Source organism: Boleophthalmus pectinirostris, unplaced genomic scaffold, assembly GCF_026225935.1.
Source record: "Boleophthalmus pectinirostris isolate CB_2022bp ecotype Guang Dong unplaced genomic scaffold, ASM2622593v1 HiC_scaffold_12, whole genome shotgun sequence".
Lineage (NCBI taxonomy): Eukaryota > Metazoa > Chordata > Actinopteri > Gobiiformes > Gobiidae > Boleophthalmus > Boleophthalmus pectinirostris.
Window position 1 is genome coordinate 22,612,427 of NW_026571018.1, and position 20,519 is coordinate 22,632,945.

Here is a 20,519-nt window from a genome sequence, read left to right on the forward strand (position 1 = left end):
AGCATGTTGTTTTTTGGTCTTTGTATTGTTCAATTAGGGCTGATTTCTAAACAGCAATTGGTGAGGATTAGAAACTGTAGCGTCGTCAGACTTGTACAGCACTAGCAGCACCTGTAAGTGAGTCACTGGGTGGAAGGAAGGAGATATTGACTGCATTTCTCAACTGCATTCAATCCCATAGTGCCGTAATTTAGATTTAGTAACATAAATTTAAATGCATCTGGCTACTTACAATGACTATGGGGGTTTAGGGGTTTTGATATTAAAGTGTGATCATATACAGCCTAATGAAAAATAGGATTTTGAATTATCATATTCTTATGCAATGTGGTCATCCGCATTGTGGTTCACAATAGTGTTGTCATGAACATTTTAAAGTCAGTTTTTATACCAAGGAAATATGTGATACTCAATTTCAAGTTCAATACTACAAAAAGGATTAACAACTTTCTTTTTTAGAATCAAGACAGAGTAATTGTAGTTTGTTTAATGTTACCATGTGCTCATATACTAGGTGTGAGGATTAAGTCCATTCTGTTCTAAAACTATTCAGGAAATGTGTAACTTTGTCCAATTTGTGTGAACACTAATTTAAACTGTATATGTTAAATTGCTCTAGTTGTAAGGTGTAGCCTTGATGAAATTTGGTTGAAAAAGGGTTCAATCTCTTGTCTTGACCTCATTTAGTACAGCTCACTTTAGTGTAGTGATGACACACAGTAACTGAACTATTCCCTGCTGTGATATTGGTAGTGTTAAGTTTGAGAACAACTGATGGTGGTGATATAAGTTATTGCTTACCTCTATCTGTGTCGTACAAATACACAAACTTCTCCCATTTGTAGTGGTCCAGCATGCTCAGGATGGCACCCCTCAGACTGGGTCTCATCTGGATCACAAACTGCACATCTGTGTCGATAGGGAAGCTGGGTGTGATGAAGGAGGTGTGGAGCGCCCCACAGAAGGATGTCAGGGTATTCATGGATTTTCGGTCGTAGAAGCCGAAGATGGCATAGACTCCTCGTGAGAACTGGGAGCAGACTGGAGAGAGGTTAAGAGGTGAAATGTTAGCATTTTAGTTCAAAATATATTGCACAACTCCTAGCACTTGCATGTAGTTAATTAAGTAGGCAAAGAAACTACAGGTCTTGCTTGTGTTCTGTAATGCTGTATGGTGAGATGCTACTGTATATTTTGCCACTGATGCGAGTTCAGTGGCATTCTTACATCCATTTTTAAGACCAAAGGAAATATCATGTAGAAAAGTTTGCAAAATGGGCTTTGAACTGCACTGCAAACTTCAAATGAGGCTGCAATGAGGCAACATTAATCATGTGAAAGGGGCTGTATCAATGTGAATGTGTGCCATGGTAGCTATGAGCTCCACATAGCCATGCTGCGCTGCCCACTGTCCTTCACTTCTCCTTGGTCCAAATGCAAGCGCTCCGTGTAATCAACTGGAAATAATGGGGAAATCAGTGCACTGGCCATAGCTCATAATGGACAAATAGCCTTAAATATGAGCATGCAAATGTGCAGGCGGCTGGCTCTGCTGCACTATAAAAGATTTATAACAAGCCCTATCGGTTACCATCTGCAGGGACACAGAAATGAGCTTGGGCCTATAAAGTCCCTGCTGTAGCGGATACTGGTTCTTACAAGGTGCTAACTGTTTTATTTTATTTGTTCACACTAAATGGTTTAATAAGAGCGAGCAAACTGCATGAAGGCCATGACCTGTGTCTCATAAAAACAAAAATGATCAGGGTAACACAGAGGATACACTAAATGTAAGTTTTAATCACATTCATCTTCTTATGTTTGAACATAATTTGTGTCTTTTTACTGATGTAAACCGTAAACACATGTAAACACTTCTTGGCTGCTGGTGAAGACTTGGATTTATTGTACCATTGCTTAAGCAAAAGATTGAAGATCTAAAATAAAGAAATAAAGAGGAAAGCTATCATAATTTATTTTTCTCCTGCTAATGCAACATATGTGTCCAGTAATTTAAACAATATGGCGACTTTGGAATGTGTATGTAACTATTGCAACCAGAACCTGAGCCGAAAATCCATATGTGGAAGTTGTCCATATGAAGTTTGTTACCAAGATTTTGTCTATAATTCTATAGTCTATAAATCTCAGGAATTCAGGGAATTGAGAAACAAAAAAAAAATTCTCTCTCAAATTAAAATGATGAATATGCACTGATAGAATATAAATGGAAAAAGCAGAGATGTGGACCAATATAGCTACAGTCATGTGGTTTCTAAGAGGAGCAGATCAGAGTTCAGGGACATAGTTGCTACATCTCTTCTGTTCCATCAACATTAAACGTTTTCATGTATAGATCTTTTATTCCTATTTACAGCTTTAAATATAACTTGCTTTAATGCCGCAGGTGATATAAAAAATATATATTTCTTGACTTATTTGCATTTTATCATCAAAAGCAAAAAAATTCCGTTGTAACACTCTTATTGCTAAAATATGTTTTTATATAAATAGAAGAATTCGCCACAACATCAGTGTCATTACGTTTCTTTGTTCTATGTTCAGATATTACACTCTTTACTTGTAGTCCTAACTGTAACCATAGAATGCAGGATACTATAACCATTTCCTCGTGCAATTTAGATATAGACTGTGGCTATTCTTTTATTTCCGATCTCAAACATTTGTTTATTTCTATGTGTTACACAGGGATAGGCTAAATAAGGTCTGATAATACAATTCCTTGCTTGATAGATAGTATAATTTCAAGACAGTTGCATTATACATAGGTTGTTGGCTCATTTTTAGTTCAGTCAGGTATGTCTTTCAAGATGCATAGATAATATAAAATGTATGAAATTGATAAAGTACTGCTGTAGTGACCACAGTACAGTATGTCTGTCTCCTCCCAAGTTTGCCACTCACGGTGCTCATTACTGCCTTCTCATCCTTCCTGTACCCATGATTCCTAAAGCGGAGGGAGGTGGTTGTAGACTCATCTCCCAGACATTTTCTTTCAGCTTTCTCCTGTTGTGAGTGGAGAATATTTCACGCCTAGATCATAAAAGTTGCTGATGTCGGGATGAACCTGCCGCGCTTAGTGTTTTACAGTTGGATACTGCTGCCACTGCTGCATAGCACCAGGTTTCACAAAATATATTCTGAAAGTTCTACTGAAAGTATAAAGCAGTGCCCTTGTGTGAAAAGGGATGCATAAATTGTAAGTGTATAGCCCCAAAAGAGGAGAGGATCTTTTGGCAGAATAATTTGACTTTGTGGTGGTAACAAATATCCTGCCGATGGGAGATGGGAGTTATTTTTTGCAGCTGTCACAAAGCAGTGCCTCTAGTGATGCTAGAGGAGAAAAGAGGCGTCTGTTCCCCTCTGGGACAGGTATAAGAGCATGTTGGGCTGGTCTCATGAGAGTACACCTGGCATATACCTGTCCCACACTGTCCTGTCTCCGGGCAGGTCACACATCAGGACAGACATAGGCAAAGGAAACAGAGCATTCACCTTCTTATGTAAACTGATAAATTTTTCAAAAAAAAATAATCCAATGGTTTTCAGTTTTTGTTTTGATTGGTTTGGTCAATGGGCATGTAAGAGAAAAAAGTAGGTACAAACAATAGAACTTTTTGAGCACACAGAATCCATTTAGTGTTATATAACATTTAGTGTTAAAACTGCTGAATGGGAAAAGTGTGGCAACTGTGTCATGCCAACAAAATATATACTCTCATACTTTATTTTGTTTTGTATTTGTCTTTCAAATATAAATCAAGCTTACTAATCTTGGGCTATTTCAATGGTTCTCAAACTATGGTACTGGTCTCCTCTGCAGTTCAAATATTTGCTTTAAACACATTTCTGTCCTCCTTTGGGACTGTCTTTGTTTATAACTGCTATGACAACTGTGGTCCAATTTTAGACCTAATTTACATTCTAATCTGGTGGGAGGCCAAATATGCCTAAAACCAACTACTCCTATTTGACTTGGTTTATTTTTTAAGTTATGACACTTAATATCTGACTGTTAAAGTGTTTACATAATTTAAGGCAAAGCTAAATTTACACTTTATATTTCAACATCCCCGAGTGGTTATTTAAGAGAAAATGTTCAGCTGAGACTCTTCCATCAGATGTCTCTGTCAGTTGTATCTGCTGTTGACTCTGTACTGTCCTTATTAGAGGACGTCTACACTTGTCATTGGTGACACTCCATTATGGCAGATGTTCTCAGTCTCAGCAGCTGAAACTGAATATGTTTACCAGCAGAAATCTGCAGCTCTCCACAAGACAGCTGCTGAATCACAACACCAGAACTAGAAATGACGTTGTGCCAGTAAACATATAAAAATACAGTCATGCACCGTATGTTAATGTAGGGCGATTGCAACTGTGCTGTACTCCACTGTCTCCACTGCTTGTTAATGCAATCCCTGCAACACAAGCACACATCTCTTTTCAACAATAATGTTGGTGCACTTTGGAACTTTTTCTGGTGGGGGGTTTGCCAACTGTCTCTATGGATATTGCTTTGCCTGAAATATTGCACGGTACGGCCTCACAGTTATATCTCCACCAGGCCATGTTACAGGTCATATCTATGAAGAGGTGACAAATAACATCTTCTTGGAAACAAGATGGTGGCATACCTTTTCAAAATGACAAAGTGACAAAGTCCTTTAACATTAGTATACAACAGTGCAATGCACCACCAAGAGAAGCAAATAGCCCATGTCTTAATTACAGTAGCAAAGACTCTTCGCTTACTCCTGCCAAGACCATCAGTATTGACAGACTGTACTAATGGACACAGAAATCATTGCGTCCAACTTAAAAAGTAATTAATTAGGTGCTGCAATGCACTTAATTTGTCTTAAGAACTAAAAAAGTTACTGGAAGCAAGTCTCAAAAATAAATGTAATGAAGTTGTCCTGATGGCCATATGGGACACCATTTCAGAGTGAGAGAGGGTACGCCAAGAAATCTTGGAAAAGTGCTGACTGAATGACAGATACTATAGGCACATTCTCCCCACAGAAAAAAACATCGGGCTGGTGCACAGGGTTTGGCAATTATCCCACCTAAAATTTTACCAAGAGATTTATATATTTTGTTTTTGGAGAATGAGAGAGAAAAGGTGACTGGATAGGGCTGGAAGTGGTGATGATCTCATTGAGAGGAATGTGGATTAGCTGTGCATCAGAAAGACATCTTATATTATCTTATGGAGGACACAGAGGAGGAACACTTTTGTCATGAGGGCTATTACTCACCTCAAACTGCCCTGACACACGATCTGTTGACCCTAGATGAATGTTAATCTCTTAATCTTATCTTTCTAGTTATCTACTTATCTTATATTACTAAAAATGAAGTTGGAGAAGCACATGTGGGTGAGGTATTGAATATTTCAGAGAAGGATGCATAGTAAGAGTAGACTTATAGCTGCTGTGAGGAAAGAGATGATACAAAAATTATATATTTTTTTCTTTGTACATCAACTCAAGTCAATTGCTCAAAAAAGCAGTAATATGCAACTGATGTATGTGCATAAACATAACATGTAAAGATGTTGTGTGTTTGAAGATAAACAAGAACAGAATCCTAATAATGAAGAAGGGTGGTGGGTGGAACCCATGTTTGCATAATATGAAGTGCGTGATCTGCTAGTAGCATAATTATTGACAACAGAAAGTAAACAAGAAATGTAACCAACACAGGAAACTGGGAAACACTCTAAAATCAAGTATAACATTCAACTCTATTGATCTATCTTAAATTCTTTAGTATGTATTTGCTGGGCCTTTTAAACTACTTCTGACTTCTCATCATTAGTATTCTTGTAGTGTATGTGTAAATTACTGTATTTCTTAAAATATATGTTTTGGAGATGTGCTAAAAATGGAGCATATAGTTTCCTAATAATATCGGAACCCCCATGTTTTGCACTCAATGGGTGCAACTCACAAAAAATGTAGGAGACAGCCACAAGGTTATACTTTGCCAAACAATTTTCTATATTTTGTTTATAGCGCTGTCCACAAATGCACTCAAATTTGTTGTGTTACAGCCTTTGACTTCTGCACAGCCATCACAGAGGCGCACTTTACATGAAGCATAATACAAAAAGGGTAAAAAGCCTCTTCATTCTGCTCCAGTCTGAAGCTAATAGGAGCCAGCAAAGATTAGGAAAGACCACATAAAAGGGCAGCTCTGACAACAAGTGTGATACATCTAAGGTCAAGGAAATATCTCTCATACAATAATGACAGCAGTACACAAGTGCTATTAGAACACAGTTTTAACTCTCTTGATCTATTCAGTAATTAAAATGGGTAATTTCAATGAACCATATTATTGAGTAATGCGATTTTAAGGGCACACAGACTACATAATCAGTCTGTTTTAATATGTGGGTGCTTCACATTTTTACACTTTGTTGTGTAGTGCATCTTGACAGACTGTCCACAGTTATAACACGGGGCACAGACCAGACCTGATTATAGAGGGGCCTACACAGTGCAAATAGTGTGTGGTCTGAAAGTAAGATAAGTTATTACTGCATCATAAAACATAACCAATAAATGATAAATCCTCTGCAATTATAAAATTAATAGGATCAGCTCAGTGGAAATGTATTCACAGATAAAGCAAGACTAATACCTCATCAGATAAACCAAGATACAAACAAGACTTTACTTTAACTAAGCATAAAACCAGACCTTTGAATTTTCACTTCCAACACATTCTGATTTCAGGTTAAAATGATTGCGATATTAAGGTATTTATTCAACTTGAGGTAAATGTCAGTCATACTAAAGGTTATATAGAGGTTGCCCACATAAAAAAATACCATACACTTTAATACTGAACTTTAGGGCTGCAGTGATTAATTGACTGAGTGTGACTAGTAGCCTATAAAAAAATAATTATAGTCATTAATAATAATCATCATCATTATAATCATCATTATGTGGACTATACAGACTCATATCAAAAGACCTTTTAAAACAAAGTGGCAAACAGTGGCATCATTATTAAATCAAAAGGTCAAAATTCAGATTTTCATCAGTAACACACTTAATTTGTAAATCTAAATTTACAATGGAAATAATCGCCTGACTATTCAACAAACTGAAAAATAATCACTGTTTAGTCAACTATTAAAATAATCATTAGTTACAGTCCTACTGAACATTTCATTCAAACCCCCAATCTCCTTATCGGAACAGCGTGATTCAAGGACAAACTGAGAATTCAACTCAGACAAGTGTATTTATATGATAACAAAGCCGAAATTGTTTGAGTGTCTGGGACACATGAGCACGGTGGGGTCTATTCAAAACTAGGTCTATTGTCTGAGAAAAAATGTTTTCTGCTTCTCTCTCCTTTTTTACACATTGTAATAAAAAGATTAAAACCAAATTTTGACAATGTTGAGTTCAGTTGAACAGTAAAAATAAAATAAAACATAAAATGAAAAGAAGGCTCCTCATCACACACTTAAAGACTTATTGGTAAAAGATGGAATGCATACTGAGGCACAAGCAAGGCTTTGCTAGTTCATAATGTTTAAGACTTTTCCCATTCAAAAAAATATGTTTAGTTTTAAATTATTTATCACTATAGCAACAGTCCTAATTTTCATCATTCTGAAACTCATGAAAAGAGGTAAAAACAAGTATAAAGTTAGTAATTTGCAAATGTTGATGCATAACTATATTTGGGTGTACTTGAAAATGACTTTTTCCTCCTTGGGCTACTGCTGACCTTTCCTCAAAATGTCACAATGATCATCCTCATTACTTTTAGAGTTATCTGGCAAACAAAATAACAATATGGCTCTGCCAACATATACCGTTCTTGACTAAGGAAAAATCTCAAAACATTCAAACATATTATAAAAATATTATGACACATTGCACAAGCAGAAAGCACTGTGCCTAAATATTTCATCACTCAACTCTTGCATTGTACATCTTGTCATCCCATGGTAATCTCAGGTAACAGTGACTAATTCACAGCTTTCAAAATGCCTATTCTCTAAAGGACGCTGCAGTACAACAAATTGCTGCAGCATCAGTGTAGCTTGTCAGTAGTGATCAGCATCGCCTGTAACTGGGCTGACATATAAGTACATTCACATCTCCACTGGCGCAGCCCCAAGCCCATTCACCTCTGCACCCTTTTTACAGCTATGTTAAGATTACTGTGAGATGAGAAATAGCAGGATTTTAACATTGAAAGTCTAAACGGTGAGGTCTATTATGTTAAAATTGATATTTTTACCTGAAAGACTCAGTAAGGATGAGTAGTCACGTAGAGCGAATTATTCAAACTGACAGGATGCTGGCTGTAGTCATGTAGATATTTTTAACATCACATCATAACATTTTCTTTCCTCCATGACTGGGCTTACCCAAAACCAAATTCTACACAGGAAGTATTTGACACCAATAGTCAGGTGAGAGACTTTGAATCAAAATGCTGCTTATTTTTTCTGATTATCACTGACCTCATGTATTTTTGAGCCTACAATCTTTGCGGATGTCACTTCTGCCACAAAAACACATTTATTAGGAAAGACTGAAGATAGAAATGATCATGCAGAAAGCCTCCCCTCGGGCCCAAACTGTTTGACAAGCTCATCTCATGCATCATTCATGACTTGTCGCTTTAAATGACTCCACAACAACATGACAAAGCTAAGGCTGTTACTGCTGTTTAGTTACATATTGACACAATTGTTAGCAGCAGTAACTAGCCGGAACTGGGTAAGGCACTACAGTAGTGACCTTTAAATTTGGCAGAAGGAAAACTGTTAAGAGTGTGTGCAAATTGAAATCAACAAAACCTTAAGACAAGGCAGTGCTTAACACCTTACGTAATTACCGGACTGAATAAATGCTGTGCAGATTTAAAAGGCCATATGTGCGAAAGAAACATCCCGTCTTCCACAGTGAATAATGGAATTACAATTGACTAGAAAATGCAACAGTTACCAATCATTTAAAAATACGGACATAACATGCTCCTATCTGCTATATTGTTGGAGTCTATAAAGGCTTTCAGGTGAATAATTGTTAGAATAAGTCATTTTAATTTTATCTGTCACTTTTATCAGCAACTTTACATTATCATTCAGAAAATTTCATGCTGTTTCTTCTTCTTTTGATATTAGTATGTGAGATAATGTTCTTTAACTGCTTTTCAAATTTGTCCTGTAAGATTATGCAATATTTTTTTTCTAACAGTCACATTCCTTTAATGTAGGGCTGGAAAATATGATGATAAAAAGCAAATCGTGATCCCATCTCTGTGACCGTCTGGTTGTTTGGTGGTATCGTCAAATTGTGATTCATTATTTCTTAATTTAATGCAACTGCCTGCTCACTTTTTCCCACCCACTCCTCCTGAGTGGGTGACAGCTAGACCAATCAGACCAATCAGAATTACGTGTGAACTCTCAGAAGAGGCAGATGACATTATTAACCTCTTAAAGGCAATAAAAAGATACAAAGTGTACATGAGCCGTGATCAAATAGAAATTGTCATTTGACGCTCAGAGAATTGTGATGTTATTTTTGCCATTCACCCACCCCAACTTCAAAGATTAAGATGGCCCAGAAATTATTACATTTGTTATGACTATGACCCTTTCACCAAGCATTAAACCATCTTTAACCTTTTTAAATATGGGCTAACCTCTGCTTGCCTACTTACTGTTAATTGTATATAAAACAGAGCCAGTGACTAACCACAGTATATTATGAAATAGAACTATGGAGGAGGTGGAGGGGGAGAATATCTGGCCTCATCAAATGTTTGGTGCTGGTGCATTAGTGAGGCCGTCCAGTGCCTACACACTCCAGCACTCTAACATTAGCTTGTGTCTGTACGCACACACGGGTGACTCATGGCAGAGGAGGATAGTTAGCGAGAATAAGAGACTTTGCGAAAAATGGACCAAATGTCATCAAAGTTTGTGGCATCCAGCAGCCGGCTTTCACAAGTTTACTTCTGCACTGTGATGCAACTGCTTGTACTAAGCTGGGTAAATAGCAACTTAAAACTGATTTCTGATTTCACCATTAAAGGCCATATTATACTATTTTCTGGTATGTTATGATGTTGTTTCCTCATCCAAATCATACTCAGAGTTGTGTTTAACACACAAATCCAGCATATTTAGGCTGAGTTCTTCTCTCAAATGGAAAACATTCTTCATGCTTCATGCTTCACTGTGTTTTTAAATTCCATACACCTTCACTAGAAAGTATAGGAAGCCTTGGAATTGCCAATCTCTACTGAACTAATGGTAAAAGGTAGCTATTAATTGAAGACTGCCACTACATGACATCACAAGGTGGAACAGAGTGTTTTGAGCTTTGGAGATGTAGACAGACTAACTATAAAGGATTACTCAAACATTCGTACAACAAACAAAGCACAACTCCAGATATGTTTTTGATGAGGTAACAACTTTGCATAATGTATATAATATGGCATAAAGCTCACAAGAATCCATTTTGTGTAATACAGGACCTTTAAACAAGTCTTCAGGCCAAAAACTGGAAAAATGACTACTGCAAAGGTCTTTACCAGAATCAGAATCAAAGCAGGGTCCATGTAGTTAGGGAGTAGATTTTTTTCTTTATACTCCAGTCAATATAATAAGACTATCTCATCAACTGCTTCAAAACTGACCCATATCACTAGATTTAGTGTGTGTCCCTATCTTGTAAAAGTAAAGTACTATATATATATATATATATATATATAAAAAAAAAATGTGTTTCTCACCTTCCACGGTGGTAGGTCTCTCTCACCCTCATTCAGCTCGGGTCCTCTACCAGAGGCCTTGGAGCTTGAGAGTTCTGCGCAGTATCTTTGCTGTTCCCAGTACTGCACTTTTCTGGACTGAGATGTCCGTTGTTTTTCCCGGTATCTGTTGAAGCCACTCTTCCAGTTTGGGGGTTACAGCCCCGAGTGCTCCGATCACCACAGGCACTACTGATGCCTTTACTTTCCAGGCTCTCTCCAGCTCTTCCTTGAGCCCCTGGTATTTCTCTAGCTTCTCGTGTTCCTTTTTCCTGATATTACCATCGCTTGGTATTGCGATGTCCACCACCACGGTTCTGCTCTGTTTCTTATCCACCACCACTATGTCTGGTTGGTTCGCCATCACCATTCTGTCAGTCTGTATCTGGAAGTCCCACAGGATCTTGACTCGGTCATTCTCCACAACCTTTGGAGGTGTTTCCCACCTTGATCCTGGGGTCTCCAGCCCGTACTCTGCACAGATGTTTCTGTACACTATGCCCGCAACTTGGTTATGTCGCTCCATGTATGCTTTCCCTGCCAGCATCTTACACCCTGCAGTTATGTGCTGGACTGTCTCAGGAGCCTCTTTGCACAGTCTACACACCGTGGGTCTTGTCTGGTGTGGTAGATCTGGGCCTCTATTGCTCGAGTGCCCAGGGCCTGCTCCTGAGCAGCCAGGATCAGTGCCTCTGTGCTGTCCTTCAGACCAGCCCTCTCAAGCCATTGGTAGGATTTCTTGATATCAGCCACTTCAGTTATGTTCCGGTGGTACGCCCCATGTAGGGGTTTGTCCTGCCATGATGGTCCTTCCAGCACCTCTTCCTCTGGACCCCACTGTCTGAGACATTCTCTGAGCACCTCATCTGCCGGGGCCTTGTCCTTGATGTACTCAAGGAGCTTGGATGTTTCATCCTGGACAGTGGTTCCCACACTCACTGGTCCTCGGCCCCCTTCCTTCCGGCCTGCGTACAGTCTCAGGGTGCTGGATTTGGGATGGAACCCTCCATGCATGGTCAGGAGCTTTCGTGTCTTAACATCTGTGGTCTGTATCTCCTCCTTTGGCCAGCTTACAATCCCTGCAGGGTATCTGATCACTGGCAGGGCGTAGCTGTTGATTGCCTGCACCTTGTTCTTGCCATTGAGCTGGCTTCTAAGGACTTGCCTCACTCTTTGCAGGTATTTGGCCGTAGCCGCTTTCCTTGTTGCCTCTTCGAGGTTGCCATTTGCTTGTGGGATACCAAGGTACTTGTAACTGTCCTCAACGTCTGCTATTGTTCCCTCTGGGAGTGACACCCCCTCTGTGTGGACTACCTTCCCTCTCTTTGTCACTATCCTGCTACATTTCTCAAGCCCGAATGACATCCCAATGTCTGTACTGTAGATCCTTGTGGTGTGGATCAGTGAGTCGATGTCTCGCTCACTCTTAGCGTACAGCTTGATGTCATCCATGTAGAGGAGGTGACTGATGGTGGCCCCGTTTCTGAGTCGGTATCCATAGCCAGTGCGGTCGATTATTTGGCTGAGAGGGTTCAGGCCTGTGCAGAACAGTAGTGGGGACAGTGAGTCTCCTTGGTATATGCCACATTTGATGGACACATGTGCAAGTGGCTTCCCCTTGGCTTCAAGGGTGGTTTTCCACAACCGCATCGAGTTCGCAATGAACGCACTTAGAGTCCTGTTGATATTGTACAGCTTCAAGCACTCAGTGATCCATGTGTGTGGCATTGAGTCGTAGGCTTTCTTGTAATCAATCCAGGCAGTGCACAGGTTGGTCTTACGGGTTCTGCAGTCGCGGGCGACTGTTCGGTCAACCAGGAGTTGGTGTTTGGCTCCCCTGGTGTTTTTGCCGATACCCTTCTGTGCTGCACTCATGTATTGATTCATGTGCCCACTTATCTTAGCCGCAATGATGCCTGACATGAGCTTCCATGTTGTGGAGAGACAGGTTATTGGCCGATAGTTGGATGGGACTGCACCCTTTGAAGGATCCTTTAGGATCAGGATCGTACGCCCTTGGGTTAACCATTCAGGGTGAGTCCCATCCCTTAGCAGCTGGTTCATTTGTGCTGCCAGGCGCTTGTGGAGGGCAGTGAGCTTCTTTAGCCAGTACGCATGGATCATGTCAGGGCCCGGTGCGGTCCAGTTTTTCATACCTGAGACTCTTCCCTGGATGTCTGCCACTGTGATGGTGACTGGATTCTGTTCAGGGAGGTTGCTGTGGTCTTCTCTCAGATCCACCAGCCACTGTGCATCAGTGTTATGTGATGCCTCCCTTTCCCATATGCCTTTCCAGTACCTCTCAGTCTCCAGCCTTGGTGGGTATGCTCTGGTGTTATTACCCTGCCACTGAGCGTACACTTTCGCCGGTTGTGTTGCGAACAGCCGGTTTATTCGTCTGGCCTCGTTATCTCGTGTGTACCTCTTTAGGCGGCTGGCCAAGGCTTGGAGCCTTTGTTTGGCAGTTTCGAGTGCTTCAGGTATGGGCAACTGGTTGTACCTCTTGGGCACTTGCTTTTTCATTGCACCTTTCTGGGCCTCTGACAGTTGGCTCACTTCTCTCCGCACCTCCTTGATTTATTATTGTATCGCATGGCTCCCATGGTTGCTCTTATAGCCCAACACATCTAGGATCACTGCTGCTGAAGTGTATATCAGCTCATTGGTTTCAGTGATTGTTGTGGTAGGGATCACTGTCAGTGCTGCATTCACATCGTCTAGGAGACTTTCAGATGGTACTTCACTTAGCCTCTGTAACTGGCATCGGGGTTGCCTTGTGTTCATTCGGGCCATGATCTTATCTTTCAGGTCAGTCGCTGCCTCGCTCAGCGTGATACTTATTGGGGTATATATATATATATATATATATATATATATATATATATATATATATATATATATATATATATATATATATATATATATATAATTTTTTTCTTTTTTTTTTATGATTCTGGACCAAGTAGTGTTTCCGAACACTACAATACAATCTAATCTGGCCCATACTAGGGCTGGGCAACATAGTGATAAAAATAAAAGCATTATGTCAACACGTGACACATGTTGATATGCTATTTTGTTAAAAAAATAAATAAATAAATAAAAAATTATGATTCAGCTTTTTTTTTTTTTTTTTATGCAGCTCTGTGGTAAAACCTGACACTGTTTATAAGTCAGTCTGTGTCATGCTCTGAGTGAGTAGTAGCCAGTATAACTAATCACAGTGAAATGTAACATTTCAGAAAGAGCTTTAGTTACCTTATAAATACTGTATAAAGATACTAAGAAAACAAGTATCGTCTGGTAAAATCAGCATCGTGGTCTGACTCTAAGAAAATTGTGATATGATATCATATCACCCCTAGCCGAACTAACAAACCTCATTTGCAGCAGTAATTTGATGCAAACTTCTTTATTTTAGCTGGTCCCAAAGTGAGAAACTAGATCTCTCCATTTGCACCCAGACTGGTGATCATGTTTTGCCCCAGTCTGCCTCTGCCCCTGACCTCTTCTCTTAATGGCTTCTACCTCCCTGTTTCTACATTTATGCACACCATCAGCCATGTCCCAGGGCAAGGTGTCGCATCAATACATCCCACATGGACAAACTGGTCACGATAATAAACCCCAAGTTCCCATTTTGTCGAAAGCAATTCAGAGAAAGTTTGTAGTTTATGCCTCGTGCTGACCTAAACAAGCTACACTGTCTGATGACTATAGAGTTCTTCGGCTTTAGTCTGGTCATACATTTAAATAGAGAGAATGAGACGGAGAAAATGAAAGCTTGGTGAGAATTGATTTTTCCATATTGAATAAACTAAGCACTCGCGCACACACACACACACACACAGTACACACACACACACACACACATTGCAGGACTATACCCTTCCACCCTATTGATCCATGCTGCCAATAACACAGTCATTTGCCATCAAGGATTTGTTACAATCATTATATACTGACCTAACTAGAGAACAGTACAACCTACAGAAATATACAAAAAGTTATTTTATGTCACCAAAAATAACTTAACCTAATGCATTTATATAATTTTCTATCATTAGGTAGATAAATTATTAACAAAGTAAGTATACAATAAGCCAATAAAAGTTGTTAACAAAGCAAATGTTATATAACAGCTGTAGTGTTACACATAAACAAAAATAATTAGGGATGGAGTGAGATACAATTTCCCCATACTTGATGAGACACGAGACTGGATCTACAAGAATGAGATAAGACAAGATTTTGACATTTATAATATAATAAATACATTGTGCAATCCAATTCCCAATTTTGGCCTCAACATTTTTGATATACTTTATTTAATATTTCTGCTGTTATTGTAGCACTGCTTTTTGGGACTACAGCTTCACAAAAATTGTAACTCACCAGTACTCATTTTTTATCCAATCCTAACATAAAAGCATTGAAAAGAAATTTCACAAGATTATTTTACACTCTTGTGACAATTTTGCCTCATGAGATCTTGTGGCACGAGATCTTGTCCCATACTTATAAATAGCAGTAATACATTTACAACTATTTGCACTTGGAACATCATTTTACAAGATTGTCAGTTTTTGTACAAAATGCCAGTTCCTCCATCAGAGTAGAATCCAATACTGTGGGTGTTATTTACAATGTAAGCCAGTGTCAGTATGTAAGTAGTTAGTATGGAGGGAAAGTTGTGACAAGAATAACATTTAAACCCTGCCAGAATCACAGCATGTCACACTAAATCAGCACCTGCTAATCATGTGTGACATTACGCAATGTACAGCCCTAAAATAAGATGTGTGTAGTTTTGGGAGGTTTTCAAGCGCTGCTTTAGTAACTGTGCAGGCTGCTCCTAATTAGCAGCTCACTGGCGTTTGTCATCCACAGTGTATCCAAAGACTAAGCATGTCAATCTACTTTTATTTAACCTTTGTTTTTATACGTTAGCTTCTAAATGACAATAAAGGTGTCTGCTGCACTCATCAAGGCCTCCTCAAAGTGAATTCTGGCTCAGGTCTGCATTTTTAATAGGGGCATGATACAACATCATACGGTAAATTGCATTTGTGTTTCAACCTTGCTCCGCACTCCCAGGTGAACTCTTAGAGATGAGATGAATAGAGAATATGTGAAGTCACTTTCAAACCAGCAGTGAATGACAATTAAGTTTAAATGCAAAACAGAAAGCTTTTTCAGTGGGGAAAGCAATAAGCAAAACAATTAATATCACAAATTGGAGTCAGAACATATGATTTTATCACGATTCACATAAACAATGCATCTATATATTGTCTTGAAGAGGTAACTAAAATCATCTGATATTCTGAAAGTCATTGCAAGATTGTTAGTTTCATTTGTCTCTCCCTCAGAGCATTTCTGAGACTGAAAGTGAGAAGTGAGAAACATGTTTCAGAGGTGCATTCAAGAGAAAATTTGTAAATCAATATTGTAATTTTACCAAAAAAAAAAACAAAAACATAACAGGATTAAGCTTACAATTCAATGTTTATTACCATGATATCGCCAAGCCCTTTTTACTGTTTTCAACATTTGTCATCAAGGTAAAAATGGTCTGCTTATTGTGAGTGTAAGAGCAGCTATGATGGGATTAGAATCAGTCCACTATTTTACCACATTTTCCCAGTTTCTAAAAATACAGAGCTTGACTTTTGTGGGAGAAAGGAACAGCCAATTTTGTAATGTTGGAACAGATTCACTATACAGAAAAGGAAGGAACTACACTGTTTTGCAAAGCAGAGAGTCAAAATTGAATGCATGTTTTATTTCAGTCCAAAATCTAGGTAGATTGAGATATGGCAAAAGATTGCTTCTCTGTACTGTACTTAAAGCAGTCGGTGGGCAAACTTCATATTTGCTTTGTTTACCGTCATATATAGCCACTACCTCTCTGCTTCTATTGCTCATTAGTACAGTGCATTCAAGATGGCTGAAAAAGAACTGCTTTTACCATTACACTCTATGCTTAGTGATGCACTCTCAATAAATGTTTGTGCCGCTTGAGTAATCTCCAGTGCTGACAGGGTCCTAGATTCAAAAACATGGTCCAAGCTTGTGTTCATCCCCATAGCTCCAAGTGTATAATGCGCATCTTTTCATCACTTGCAACTGCTTGAGTGCCCTTGAGCAAAGTGCTGACCCTTGGTGTAATTACAGCAGTACAAGGCTGGACTGGACACTGTGCTGATGTGTGACTGTGTGAATGTGATGGCCTGTTTTTCCACAACTTCTCCCCAAGGCTGCAGCACTAACCACTAGTGACCACGACAACTCAACAGAGGCTAGTGCAATTATTTGTGATTGATCGCAGTTATCGATTTGCAGCTCTTAAATTGACAGGTCTACGGCCAGATATGTAGCAGTAAAAGAATACGGTCTGGAGACTATTGGACTTTTTAATGCAAGTGTTAATTTGGACTGATGTGGAGAGCATTCTTTTGTTGGTTTAAGATATTCTGAACAGTTTCTGAGAAAAAATCATAACAAATGTAATGAACAGAATGTTTAACTAATGGAAAACAATATTCTTCTAGTTTATAGCGCTAACGCAGGGCATTGAAGTGGTAATAAGTAAGGCTAATTGAATAGGAAGATCGAATTCAGTGGACAGCATGACATAGAAGTGACTGGTAGAGCAAATGTGAAGTCTATGATCATTTCCAATCAAACAGATGATGAGTGCATGGAATATTATATCATGTATGATATAATATTATGGTACAGTAACTGCTCATGGGATTAACTGCTTGCTTAGCAAAATGATTCAGGTTTGAAGTTAGTAATAGACCTAGCAGAAAATACTCCTTGTGTTGGATCTGCAACTCATCCTCTAAATCAAGTTTCTATTTCTGATGGATACTTGTAGTAATATAATAATAATTATCTCGCTGACGCTGAAGGTAAATCAACTCTGAAACTGCATAATAAAACATCTGCCAAGAACATTGCAAATTTTTCAGTGTTCTTATGTGAGCTTTTACACAAAAGTTCTGATGAAATAAATGTGTTATTGAATTTTAGTGAATCATTGGCATAACATAAATGTACTGTAACTTGGCCAGGTGGTGCCACCGGCTTGTCTCCATGGAGATAGACAAGTTGTTTAATGCCATAGTGTGGAACATTCAGGGGACAGCAATAGCACCTCAATGTAAACAAGCAGGTGATGGAGCCTTTCCCAGAAAAGTTATATAATTAATTAATTAACTAAATTATTAAATTAATTAATTATTTTTTACAGTGGGGTGCATTGCATATCCATTTTTACATTCTCCTCTTTCATACACTGTCATACAAGTGCCGCTTATCTTCAGCTTCTCTGGAATTACTGAATTACTGCATTTAGAAAATCACTGTGTTTTGCCCAATTACAGGCCATCGCGCTCTATCATCCAGCTGGTAAATCTCTGACAGAACGCGAGACGGCTGTGTGCATTAGGAGGACCCATAACTTGGCAGGTGCAAGAGTAAATGTGTGAGTAGGATTTCAACCATTCGAAATCTGTCAATTCTGGAAGAGGATTTGAGCTAGAGAACAATAGTTTGCGTAGGTCTGATTTAGGCCACTCAACAAGTTAGACTGAAAATATAGTGTGGTCAATTGGTATATTCTGTGTTACTTGTGGTGAAAGTAGTTTTGGTTTTGAACGTCACTGAATTCATTTGATGTCTTGTGCAGTCAATTGCACATTGGTGCTACAACTCAAAAACTGATTTAGTATTACTTTTTTTTGTCCTGGTTCAAATGCTGCTTCTTGAGGTTGGTCATTTAGAGAGCTTGTCAAACTCTATTATAGTGGCAGTTTATATCCAGTTGATTCAAATAAATAAGCAAATATCAAAGGTGTAAATCCAGTAGTGTCAGCTGGGATTGGCAGTGCTGAGATGGAGCATTACTTACAGGCATGTGTGACAGAAAAGCTGTTGGATGACTCCAGGTTGTCCACATTGTAATTGAGGTGGAAGGGTTTCTCTGTCACATTTTGGTTGGTGTTATACAGCTGGACAGCAAACCTGAAGGCGCTGTGCTCCTGGACCGTGGAGCGCATAAACAGTCCACCTACAGCAGACAAGACAATGTCAAACAACAGGCTCTCATTAGTTCAGTTCAACAGACACTTCCACCAGGCCTTATTTGGTCCTTATGCGCAAGATAGATGCCTTCTTGAGCGGCTGCCACGTTATTAGCCTTCTCCGGGACACGATGAGAAGACTTAACTTCACACAAGTCAAGGCACGTCACGTTTTCTCACTAAATAATGCACTGCAGAGAGCGTAAAAAGCCAATTTGGATCAACTCTATTTTTACCCCCCCCCGCCCACAAGACATTGTAACGGGGTGAACTTGACATAGAAAAGATAGCAGCTTCAACAAAGAGATGCAGCCCAGTGAAGTGAGTGCCCCATTCAACTTACCTATGTTGATTTGATTCGGGAAGCCAGCTCGCGCCTCTCCAAAAACGCACAACAAAACAAAGGTTGCCTTTATTGTTCGAAGCCACATTTTGGTCAGAGAAGTAAAATTAATTCCCGCGTTTGAGGTGAAGCGAGGCGAACCATGAACATAGGCGCAAAAGAAATCCACAAGATGCGATCGTCGGGTCGCTCTCTCTCTCTCTCTGGCAGAGTGCACCAAACAGAGTGTGTGCCAGCGCAACTGCAGCGCTCCTGCCGCTGCCGGGTACAGAGCCGGTCTGTGAGTTAAAGATGGTGGTGGGACCGTGTGGAGCCGACGCGCATCTCCGTCCTGTAGATGGGCTGCATTCAAATGGACCACGGAGAGACAGAGTGAAGGCGGGAGGGAGGCAGAGGTAGCAGGGGGCGTTTATCAAACTTGGTCCGATGGTGAATTATAATAAGAGCAGACCCCTGTCTTTCTCCTCACGTCACTGCAGAGTTGAAGCGAGGCGGTGCAGAGCGTGCTGCAAAGAATTGAACCAAGACACCCACACCACTTCTGTATGGACTCAACTCAGAGATGCGCAAAACGTGACTCCATAACATATAATCGCGTAATCAGCGAATAATGCGCTAATTGACTTTGTCTCGACAGCTCCAAAAAGTAGCCCAATACAGGCTATCGTGTAAAGCAGAATATCTCGTTAATTTATCATCACTGGCATCTCTCATTCACCTTCATTACCTCCCTTGCCTTTTCTTGCCTTCCTTGTCTTTGTGTCTTTTAATAGCCTTGAACACAAAATAACACAGGCTTATTAAACAATGATATCTGTTAATTGGTTTGGTGAAATTGTGACTTGAATTCCTTATGAACTTCCTTCACACTAGCAGTGTAGTCTTGAACAAATAGGCCAAGGCTCTCAACCCAGAACAACACTTACCTTAACAAGATATTCGTCCTTTAGTTATTTAGCTATATGCATATTTAACTTTATATTAGAACATCTTTTAGTTGATAGTATTATGCTCTTATGTATTAATCAGTCTAAATATAGTCGTGTGAAACATCCCTGTGCAGTAGTGATACAGCTCTCCTCTCAGTGTAATCTGAAGCTGTCCCCTTCAGGTCTCCCACTGCACTTAGAAGAGAGCTAATGCTGTGATTTATCATTATTTAATCACTAGTTGCCAAGTTGCCTCACTAATGATATATATTAGGCTCTTAATTGACTAAGTGCTGCTCCTGGGAAAAAGTGTGGCTTTGTGCT

The 20,519-nt window shown here is 39.4% G+C and overlaps 2 protein-coding genes across 2 annotated transcripts in view; one reads left to right on the forward strand and one right to left on the reverse strand.

The window, feature by feature from the left end:
* gria3a (glutamate receptor, ionotropic, AMPA 3a) overlaps positions 1 to 20,519 on the reverse strand; it is a 73,040-nt gene that overhangs the window by 43,417 nt on the left and 9,104 nt on the right. The window contains exons 3-4 of the mRNA XM_055148910.1: positions 18,752 to 18,910; positions 802 to 1,041 (exon numbers count right to left, since the gene is read on the reverse strand). Of these exons, the coding sequence (XP_055004885.1) occupies positions 802 to 1,041; positions 18,752 to 18,899 (388 nt within the window). The 5' untranslated portion in view covers positions 18,900 to 18,910. The remainder of the gene's footprint in view (positions 1 to 801; positions 1,042 to 18,751; positions 18,911 to 20,519) is intronic.
* The window catches only part of nlgn3b (neuroligin 3b), a 69,250-nt gene that overhangs the window by 13,017 nt on the left and 35,714 nt on the right, over positions 1 to 20,519 (forward strand). The gene's annotated exons all lie outside the window — the stretch shown is intronic.